The following is an 11,430-nucleotide window of genomic DNA, read 5'->3' as shown; positions in this document are numbered from 1 at the left end:
CTGTTGGTGCAACCCATATGCAATTTAGGAGTTTTCCATGTATTTTGCCCCAGAGCGCCTGGACAGAGCTCTAATAGATGAGTTCCCTGCATCTGTAATGATTCTGGGTTTTTTTTTGTATGTTAAAATGCGAGATGCCACTAGTAATGTTAACAGAAAAAAGGATTGGGGCAGAGGTGGGCGGTTTGTGGGCGAGAATGAGACAACCTGGAATTGCGTGCACTGCATTTGAGGGGAAAGAAGCTGCAGTTTGAACGTGGCTTTCTCCCCAGCCCCTCTTGCACTGCTGAATACTCCCCTGACTGGACAATATGGAAATCGGGCGTTATGACGGTGTTGTGAAACATTAGGTACCCCATACCGATGCTCGGAACTCTCCTACTTTGGTCTGCCATCTACGAAGACAGCCGAAGACAGGGGATACGGGATCGGTATGGGATACCAAATATTACAGAACACCGGCAACGGCGCTGAAAGAGGCCGCGACACCCCCGCAAAGGCCGAGGGGAGGCAGCAGCTGAGCTGCCGCAGCAGCGCCTCCTCCTGCACTACCCCGACTCCCCAGGAGAGGCTGTGAGAGGCCGGCCGCCGTGGCTTGCAGCCTCCCATGCTGCTGCTCCTGCCGCCACCACCAGCGGCGGGAGGCCGGCTCCCGCAGCAGCATCGATGAGAGCGGCCGGCGCCACCATGGAGGAGGAGCCGCCGCCAGGCTTTGCTGAGAGGTAAGCCCAGCTGCCCTTCCCTCCCAGTACATTGCGCGCTGCCAGATAGTGAGCTAACAAGCCCTGCTTGCGGGCGGGCCTACCATTGATTGGGACGCATGCGCAAACCTACACGGCAGCCTTCCTGGCAAATAGTGAGCCATTGGTGACTGCAGCTCATCTCAGACACACAGAAACTAAAGCTGAGCAATAATCAGAATAGCAACAGCCCAAACTTTCACCCGCTGCACAGTGCGGTGGTATACGCAAGGGCACTATGCACCAAGGGCCGCGACCCCCCGAACCGCGCCTGCGAAGGACCCGCTCCCTCCTGCACTAAAAGGTATTTGTGCATTTTTGTTTACAGATATATATATATATATATATATTCACACATTTGCGTGCATGCAAGTTTCTTTGTTTTTTTCCTTTCTGTAAAGGAGGCGGCCCCAGATCCCGATCAGCATTTGCATGCGAGGGCCAGAGTCCTGCTGCAGCACGTCCCGTGGTTGCATGAGCAAACAAACATCTGCAGGTCAAATCCAACATGTTTTGTAGGTCGCAAAATTTCATAGCTGGGCGCTTACGTTGCCGCAAAATAAATGTCTTTAGAAAAAAAATGCAAAACATATTTACGCTAATATAAGCTGGAGCTTCTCATTTCTGGTCAGCTCTGAATCAGAGAAGCGCCTTTTGCACAGTTGGTTCTTTTCTGCAGCAGATCCCGGTGTAATCAGATTTACTCTGCCATGCAATGCATTTTATATCGGAGCTAGGCTTCCGAGCAACCCCCCCACTCAGCTGTTGCGAAAGTTTCAGGCGAGTGTGGTAAATATTTGGCTGCAGAGCCCCCCCCATCCCCCAAGCGCTTAAAAGTGTCTTTTTTTGTTGATTTGCTTTTTTTGTTGATTTGCAGCAGAAACACGCCGACTACCTAAAAGTGTCTGTTTTTGTCTGATTTGCATTGTTTAACCTCCTGTGCGGATAAACAGTGCAGCAGGGCACGGCAGCTTTTTGTGTGAGGGAGCGTGACCGGTGCTCCCGTGGCTGTTTGCATGCAGAGTTCTGGAAGGCTGCCTTTGTATCCGGGGAGAAGAGTCGCAGTTGGCACCCCTTCCGGGGAGCTGCCCTCTTCAAGAGATCCCCCTCGAAATTTCGACGTAGCCCAGTTTTGTACGTGTTTTTTTTTTACATGTATATTATCGTTCTGATAAACGTTGCTGCTTTTAAGGTAAATTGAATCCAGACCCACATGGCCATTTTTTTTTGTTTACTTTGTGGTGGTTGCAGTGCGTTGCCCGCTGCTGTGTCAGTCAAAGTGACGTAGCTCTGGTGCTGCCTCTTTAGTGATTGAATGTGACCCATCATGACGCTAGGGGACATTTCCAGGAAGCCTTTGGACGGCGCTGGATCCTGCTTCGGGGGATTCGTCACTGAGGAAGAGGGGGCGGTGGTGGGAGGAGGGGGAATGTGGTTGGAAACAGGTAGACAGAACTCGCCACGTTCGTAAATGCTGTCGAATGGTCCGTTGCAGCTTGACCAAAATACCTCCATGGGCCATCCTCCACATCAAGGTGGCGAGTTCATTTATTTTGTTTAAATTACTTGCTCAATAACACGTGTACTAAATCTCGGAATTGTACGCCACGTTAATAATACACAACGGGCAGGCTTAACGTTCTTGATTTATTTAAACTCCAATCACTTGGTCAAATATAGGTAATGTTTAGGGTTGACGCAATTCTCAGATTGACAACATACTGCCATATCAACTCTGGCGGTGAAATTCAATTGTTTATCCACCGCAGCTCATTGGTATTTTAGCTTTGTCCCCGAAAATAATGGTCCAGGGATGGTAGCCGTTACGTCACCTTCTGTGCCATTCATATATGTTATGGTAGACGGGTTCACAATATTGTTTGGCCTGGATTATATTGGCAGTTTTTAAAAAAAATATCTCATGACTTTTTGAAATCCAATTGGAGCTTAAAAGGCAGAGTAATGTGAGGGCAGGACAGGCATTTTTCTGCAAGGACGTAGGGTAAATAGTGCACAAATTCTACTGATTAATAGGGCGAAGGTTAAATGGTGCCGAATGTTTACTATTTGGTAGGATGAAGGGTAAATAGTGCAAAATGTCTACGATTTGCCTAGATGAAGGGTAAATAGTGCATCATTTCTACAATTTACCAGGACGAAGGCAAAATAATGCACATTTTGTAACATTTACTAGGGCACCATCAAAGCAGCTCAAAGATGGTCTTAGAGAGAAGCTTTGCAGCAGTGCCCGTTGGCCTGGTAGATGTAGTTTCACTGCAATTTATCAGGACAAAGAGTAAACAGTTCACATTCTTTATTAGCACCCGGGAAGTCACATCATGGGGCCTGCCAGCCAGTCACAAAGCTCGGAAGGTGGGCCTTACATTATGGGGTTGCCTTTATTTCAAGCTTCCTTTGAAGCAAAAGGCTGCCATCTTCCATCTGAGGGCCCAATCGCAGTTCACCTGCAGCCACTTCCGCCCCCGAAACTCCTGCTGTCCCACCCTTCATCTCTTCTGCAACGGTCAGCATGGAAAGGGAAAATGTACTACATGTAGTTTCCTTGTCCCTTCGTCCATGGTGGCCGTTTTGTAGATTTTTAAAGTTGAGAACTAGCAAGCACACTGTTTTACAACTATTAGCACCCCCAGAAAGAATGCCAGAGTCCTAATAGCTATAAATAAATCCCTTGGGGTAGATGTTTTATGTACAAACACAGCAAAGAGGTTCACACTATGTAAATTGTACTAGGCCATGGGGCGGCTGGGTTAGATGCAATGTTGCAACTAAATATGTATTCAGTGTAGTAAGAAGAATTGAAATGAGTGTTACTTGGTGTTTTAGTGGGGCACATTTTACAGTCACAGTAGGCAGCAACACAAGTAGCAGCAGCAGGGATACAATGTATTGAGCAATGTACAATTTGTAGTGCTGAGAAGTATGTATTTGGGAGATTTATGCATGCCAGAGGAGTTAATTGAAGGGGAAACTAACATGTGGAAATTCAACAATGGTTTAGATTGCAGACACATTTAGGGCATTGGGAAGTATCCGCTTCATTGTGGAAACATGGAGACATCACAGAATTGCAGAGTTTTAGTAGGCTGCAGAGAGCCTGGATTCGCAGGGATTTTTTTTTGCCTGGTTTGGAGACCTGGACCTAGCTCAGAAAAGGGGGCAAGAAGCGAACCGCATATGGGCAGTTGTGATAAAATCGCAACGGGTTGATGGTGAGAATGGAATGGAAAGCCATTTGTTAGATCGTTATCGCTGAATTGGGTCCTTAGCTGCAACGTGTAATTTCCCTGTGTGCACAAATACTTTTTTTATTTTTTTGTTGTTGATGACCAGAAAGGTCAGGTTATATGGATGGTTACATTGAGAGCTGATGGTTTATGGGCTTTCAGGGAAATAAGTAGAATGGATGCCGAAGGTTGTATGGCTTGAAGTGGCAGTTGCAAATAAGATTACATGTAGGAATGAAGGGAAAATGAAATGGGATGCCAACCGCATCTGTGAGGCTAAGGATTATTACTGCTTCTTCGAAGGAATACCTATTTATTTTTCTCCCTCCCCAGGCCTTAAATTGTTTATGGAAAGCCTTGCACAATAACCATTTGGGTTAATGGGGTTCTGTCACATATTCTGAATTATAAACTGAGTTATTCATGAATGATAAAGGTATTATGTGGAGTTATACCTAACTATGAAAGAAGATCACTTGTCAAAGGGGTTGTACTCTGTTAATGTATCCAATGGTGTTTTAGAGCTAGGGGGATTACATTAATTTGTATTAGTTAGCCAATGGAGGGTTGAGGCATTACTTTGTAACAAAATATGTGTGATTATGTAAATTGTCTATCTGGGTATATAAACTGTAACCTTGTCATTTGGAAAAAAATCAGGTTAGTTTTCAGCTCCAAGGAACTGACTAGCCCCTCCTGATGTTGGCATGCAGTAAACTTGCTTTCCTTGCAAAAGTGAATTTATTTCTTTGCGGGAGCCGTTATTTCGCATTGGAATCTTAGTCACTTCCTTTCAATTTCCAGTCCAGTAATGGTGCCGGGCCCAATGTTACTGGGGCCCGGGCCCTTACCTGACCAGTATTGCCCGCCCACCTCTGAGTTTATTGCTTAATTATTTACCAGGACACCAAGGAAACAGCTCAGAGATGATCTTAGAAGAGATCTCATCAGCAGTAACTCATGTCCTGATAAATAGTGTAGTTTATAAGGGTAAATGGTACACATTCTCTACTATTTATCAGGGCCCTATTAGTAAAGACATGTCATCAGGTTTGTTTACATGGCAGGACAGCACCAGCACTTTTTCACCAGGTGTGCCAGCATTCTCATAAAGCATCACATCAGAAATGTGTAATGTAATTTAATGAATCGATCCCATCGCAATGTGCTAGTGTTTCTGTGGCCACATCTGATTATTGCAATGTTTTATCTTGGCACAATTTATAGGGGCTCTCTTTGAGTAAATTCTGCAGAATGTTAGCTATTTGCCTTTGTCCTTGTTAAGAGATATTTCATTTTAAAATTGCATGTGATCCTCTGATTACTTACTGGCAATCTTAATCATAGCTTGTCATCTCAACTCGTCTAATTTCTGACATGGGAAGGGAATCAATCCGCCCCAGCCTAGTTTTTTTCCCAAGAATTCCCACGTTCAAGTGTTGGGAGTCCTTGCGTTTCGCTCTTTGAGCTTTGTTTTTCGTGCTTTTTTTCGGTAGGAAAACTCATCGAGCCTGTGTTCCATCGTTTACCCATCCGACTAACTGGTATCTTTCATCGCTGCTCAACGGCATAAATCGTCAAATGTTTTCTTTGTGGAAGATTCCAGAAGTTCATCAGGCCTAGACTGTGCCGGATCATGTCGGAGAAGGACAGAGCTTCCCTCTTCAAGCTCTGCACCAGCTGCGGCTTGCGGAATGTTTTCAGGGATGACAAACGTTTCCAGTGCCTGTATTGTCTACACTAGATGCCCAAGGAAGAAGATTGAGAGATGCTGTGGCTTTTCAAAGGACACGAAGGACCGGCACGTCTGACTGGCGACTTGGACCCAGGCCTCTAACCTGTGTGGTTCACAATGGCATGCCTCATCCGGATCCAGCCAACCAGAGCGGGCTTCTAAAACCTTTTGAGGGTACTTCATCCATGGGGGCCCAAGACTAGGCCAAGCACCACGAGTCTGCTTCTGATGGGGCTGCCGTGCAAGCGGGTCCCGTGACAGCCAGACCGCGTTCATAGTCTCCATCAGCCTCAGTCTCCAGCCATTGCTCCAGCTCTTCGAAGAGAGGGCCATATTAAGAAAAGGGGTGATGGAGCTGGTTTCGAAGCAAGTCCAGGGCTCCGGAGTTTACTCAAGATACTTTCTGGTAAGAAAGACGACTGGGGGCTGGTTGCCCATTCTCGACTTACGTTAACTCAAGTTCAACAAGTCCCAAAAATTCAGGATGGTCACGTTGCAGCATGTGCTCGACCAACTGAAGGATGTAGACTTTCTGTCGTTTGATCAGGAGGACGCATACTTCCACGTCCCCATTCACATAAAACATCGCAAGCTACTGGGAAGCCCTACCAGTTCAAGGCTTTCCACTTTAGACTGAAGTCGGCGGCCAGTGTCTTTATGAAGTGCCTGGCGCCGGTGGCGGCCTATCTACGGCTACAGGGAATTCATGTGTACCCATACCTCGGACTGGCTCATCCGGGCCAAGTTGAAGGACCTCGCCGTCGAAACACAGAGGACCGTCCGGCTGCGGTGAACTATGCAAAATCCTACTTAACACCAGAACACGCTGTTCCAGGGGTCCAGGTTCAACACTGTCCTGTCTAGTGGCTCCGTCTAAGAGTAATAATATAAAGCAAAGGATGGCTGTCCCCTTCATCGCTGACGGAGGGGAAGCTAGGGGCAATATTCAAACAGTGATCATATCAAACGTAACAATTCAAATTAATAGATGAGGAAAAACAGACTACAATGGAAAAGAACCCAAAAAGGACACAACAGATCAACCCAAGAACATTTTTTTTTTAAACTTATCATTTTATTTCAGAAATGGATAAAAATGCATATTCTGCAAGGGCCCATACTAAATATTAGCCATTTATAATAGAGTAAAGTGCATCACAATTAAAGTGCTCATCATACCCTTTTAAGGGAACCATCTAAACAGTCCACACCGCACACGCACAACTGAAGCACCTGAAACCCCAAGTGAGTGAAGGGGATCACTCAGGAGGGGGACGGTGCTCACAAGTGTGTCTGCGGAGTACTGACGAAGATCTTACTAACATACATTCGAACAATGATAATTTACACAAATGACAGTGGGGTGCAGTTCGTCAACTACACTGACGTTGGGGTTGCGGAATCAACTGGAGTCAACCTGACAATAGTTTTTATCGGTAGGCTCGACTGTGTGGAGAATCTAACTGTTTCAGTTGATGCCCATCTTCAGGACGGCACACTCCCTTGAGGATGAATGCCACATGATGTTGGTAAATATAATTATATGAAATTCTAAATCCAGCGGTGAACAAATGAGAGCAGGACAAATGGTCAATCCTGAGAAAAAATATAAAAAAGAAAATACCAAAGACAACAAATTAAAAAGGAGATCTGAGGGGAACTGGTCCCAACATTCTGTAGGTTAATCCAGTGGTATGTTGACCATGCAACAAACAGATCCCAGTGAATGAGTCTGTAAAGAATAGCAGCCATTTTGGACAAGGTGCAACGGCTGTTGGCACTAAAGATGGCCACAGTGCGGAGTCGCTGCTCGGCATGTCGTTCTGCATCTACCTGGTCCTGCTCTGCAGGTTGCGGATGCGATCCCTCCATGAGTTCCTGTACGCAAATTGGATCCAAGTGTCTGGAAGTTTCAAAGACAGGATCGTGCTCGACAAGGAGTTCCGTTGAGCGATAAGGTGGTGGGGCGTGCGCTCCAACATCGCTGGGGGTGGGGCGTGCGCTCCAACATCGCTGGGGGCACAGACTTCCAGAGCCCTCCATACCAGCAGATGGTCATGACAGATGCTTCCCTGGAGGAATAAGGAGCATACACCGGACGTCTCCTTGCCAGTGGACTGTGGCTGCCGAGAATGCGCTACACATCAACGTCCTGGAACTACAGGCTTTTCTGGGCCCTCAAGTAATTCATCCCGCCCCTCAAGGGGAAAGTGGTGATGGTCTTCACGCACAATACCACCACAATGGTTTACATCTGGAAGCAGGGGTGGGGGGTGGGGGCACTAGATCCCCGGCGCTTTCCAGAGGCGCAGGAGTTGTGGCACTGGGCCATCGCCCAGGGGATGTTTCTCATTCCTTTTCACCCGGCGGGAGTCAAGAAGCCAATCACAGACTCTGAGCAGGGAGCTGCGCTCTTGCCACAAGTGGGAGCTTCACCAGTATCGGAAGCCAACCTCTTCCTCAGGTGGGGCAGACTCCAGATCAATCTGTTTGCGACAGCGACAAATGCCAAGTGCCAGAGATTCGCCATCAGGTTCCACCAGCCGGGGAGCTTGAATGTATTCTCCTTCCTGTGGGATGGCCTGTGCCTGTACGCGTTGCCTCTACTTCTATGAGTCATCAGCCAAGAATGTCAGCGTTGCCTCCAGTCAAGCTGCCAGTGGTTGCAGATCTGTTCTGCAGAGGAGGCGGTGCAATCCTGCACCACGACCCAGGATCGCTGAACCTGAAGGCCTGGCTGCTGCAGCCTTAGTTGGGTGAGTACAAGCTACCGGTGGACTGCAGGGAGGTCCTTACGAGGGCATTGTCAACTCGGGCACAGTGGAATCGGTTTGCGACTTGGTGCCAGTCGCAGAAGATCAACCCTCCGAGGGGCTGTGGCCCTCAGATCGTTTCGTATTTGTGGCCTTTGGCTAAGGTGGGGCTGGCGCACGCCTCCATCAAAGTGCATCTGGCAGCTCTCCTGCTACACCAGGTCTCCAGGACGGTCTTCCCTTAGGTCACACCGTCTAGACCAGGAGGTCCTCAAGGGACTATTTCGATCGTTCCTGCCAGTGAATGCACCTGCCCGGGCATAGGAACTCAACCTGGCGCTGACGAGAGGGAAGGCCGGAGTGGGGAGGGGGGCCCTTTCAAGCCTATGCATCAAGCTCCTCTTAAGTTCCTTTAGTGGAAGACTGCTTTTCTCCTGGCCATCACCTCTGCCAGGAGGGTAGGTGAGAGCCAGGCCCTGTCCTGCAAGCGGCTTTACTTTACTTTCCACAAGACGAGGGCGGTGCTGCGGACACACCCCTCCTTCATGCCAAAGATCCCATCGGAATTCCATCTCAACAACCCTTTGGTGTTGCCTGTGTTTTCTCCAGCATGGCGTCTGGCATGGATTCACATGCTCATGAATATTCCCTGTCCGGCTGGGAATGCTTGGTAATAGAAAAAACAGTCAGGCAAGATTCTATGCAGTACCCTTTAGGTGCACTACAACCACCTTTCAATAGGAATTCAACATTTGGTATAAGTCTGTCGCGCGAGGTGAGTGGCGCAGCTGCACTTTTCTAAATTTAATTCTCTGGGCATCTTGTTCAGCTTTTTTGTCCAGGGTGCCCCGCTGTATTTCACACCCTTCGTAGCTCCGTTAGCCTCACTTCCTGACTGTACTGGGCCTTCCCTCCCTCCGGCCCACCATCGCTCTGATTGGTTGCCCAGCCCACAGCCTCCCAACCTAGTCAGCTGCATCGCTCGCCCTCGGCTCTTTACAACGCGAGCGAGGTGAGTGGCGCAGCTACACTTTTCTAAATTTAATTCTCTGGGCATTCTTGTTTAGCTTTTTTGTCCACGGTCCCCCCTTCCCCTGCTGTATTTCACACTCCTCGTAGCTCCCTTAGCCCCACTTCCTGACTGTACCGGGCCTTCCCTCCCTCTGTCCCGCCTCCCATCCCGCCCACCCCCGCTCGGATTGGCCCAGACGAGTGGATTCTCCGATTGGTCCAGATGAGTGGATTCCCCTCCATTGCCAGTTCTCCCAGGGCAGCCCTCTGCCCGTCAGCCCATCGGCTAAGGACCTGAGGCAAAGGACAGCTCCTACAGAGATGGCTCCAGGTCATATTTGCGGGTATCCGCAGGAGAAGCGAGAAGCCAATAATTAAGTGTGGCAAGGGCAAGGACAGAAGCAAATATTTCACGCCATACTACCCTACCAACCAACCCCAGAAGCTAAACTGTGGTAAACTCTTCCATCTGTAGTCTAGCTTGAATTTAGAAAGTCCACCGAAAAGCATATCTGTGGTAGTTGCATCTAGAAAGTCCGCCTAATAGCATATCTGTGGTAGTTACATCTAGAAAGTCCACCTAATAGCATATGTGTAGTCTAGCTTACATTTTAGAAAGTCCGCCTAATAGAATATCTGTGGTAGTTGCATCTAGAAAGTCCGCCGGATAGCATATCTGTGGTAGTTGCATCTAGAAAGTCCGCCTAATAGCATATCTGTGGTAGTTGCATTTAGAAAGTCTGCCTAATAGCAAATCTGTGGTAGTTGCATCTAAAAAGACTGCCTAATAGCATATCTGTGGTAGTTGCATCTAGAAAGTCCACCTAATAGCATATGTGTAGTCTAGCTTACATTTTAGAAAGTCCGCCTAATAGCATATCTGTGGTAGTTGCATCTAGAAAGTCCGCCGGATAGCATATCTGTGGTAGTTGCATCTAGAAAGTCCGCCTAATAGCATATCTGTGGTAGTTTCATTTAGAAAGTCCACCTACTTACACTTAGAAAGTAAACCTAATCGCATTTCTGTGGTGTAGTCGCATTTGAAAGTCTGCCTAAAAAAGCATATCTGTGGTGTACTTTGCATTTAGATAGTCCACCTAATTACATATCTGTGGTATAGTTGCATTCAGAAAGTCAGCCTAATTGCATTTCTATGGTGTAGTTCCACTTAGAAAGTCTGCCTAGTTGTGTTTCTGTGGTCTAGTTTACATTTACAATGTCCACCTAATAGCATATCTATCATGTAGCATTTAGAAAGTCTGTCTAATAGCATATCTGTGGTAGTTGCATTTAGACAATCCGCCTAATAGCATATCTGTGGTAGCATCTAGAAAGTCAGCCGAATAGCATATCTGTGGTTTAGTCGCATTTGAAAGTCTGCCTAAAAAAGCATATCTGTGGTTTAGTTTGCATTTAGAAAGTCCGCCTAATTACATATCTGTGGTGTAGATGCATTTAGAAAGTCTGACTAACTGCATTTCTGTGGTGTAGTTTGCATTTAGAAAGTACACCTAATTACATATCTGTGGTGTAGTTGCATTTAGAAAATCAGCCTAATAGCACTTCTACGGTGTGGTTCCTCTTAGTCTGCCTAATTGCGTTTCTGTGGTCTAGTTTGCATTTACAATGTCCACCTAATAGCATATCTATGGTGTAACTGCATTTAGAAAGTCTGTCTAATAGCATATCTGTAGTCCAGCCTGCATAATTGCATATCTGTGGTGTAGTTCCACTTAGAAAGTCTGCCTAATTGCATTTCTGTAATGTAGTTGCGTTTGAAAGTCTGTGTGGTCTAGTTTGCATTTACAATGTCCATCGAATAGCATATCTATGGTGTAACTACATTTAGAAAGTCTGCCTAATAGCATATCTGTGGCCTAATTTGCATTTGGAATGTCCACCTAATAACGTATCTGTGGTGTAGTTGCATTTAGAAAGTCCCAATA

At 47.0% G+C, this 11,430-nt stretch overlaps 1 protein-coding gene across 5 annotated transcripts in view; it reads left to right on the top strand.

The window, feature by feature from the left end:
• Positions 1 to 493: 493 nt before the first annotated feature.
• Positions 494 to 11,430, top strand: part of MAP3K4 (mitogen-activated protein kinase kinase kinase 4) — a 516,131-nt gene continuing 505,194 nt past the window's right edge. For 2 of the 5 annotated variants that reach the window (XM_069607697.1, XM_069607696.1), the window contains exon 1: positions 558 to 722. In XM_069607697.1, the coding sequence (XP_069463798.1) occupies positions 667 to 722 (56 nt within the window). In that variant the 5' untranslated portion in view covers positions 558 to 666. Of the gene's footprint in view, positions 723 to 863; positions 1,045 to 11,430 lie in introns of those variants that run through there. The other 3 variants (XM_069607699.1, XM_069607698.1, XM_069607700.1) reach the window with 2 other exon arrangements.

This window comes from Ambystoma mexicanum, chromosome 4q (genome assembly GCF_040938575.1).
Source record: "Ambystoma mexicanum isolate Mex_15411 chromosome 4q, UKY_AmexF1_1, whole genome shotgun sequence".
Classification (NCBI taxonomy): domain Eukaryota; kingdom Metazoa; phylum Chordata; class Amphibia; order Caudata; family Ambystomatidae; genus Ambystoma; species Ambystoma mexicanum.
Note: the sequence above shows the minus strand (reverse complement) of the source record. Positions and strands in the feature narration are given on the sequence as shown.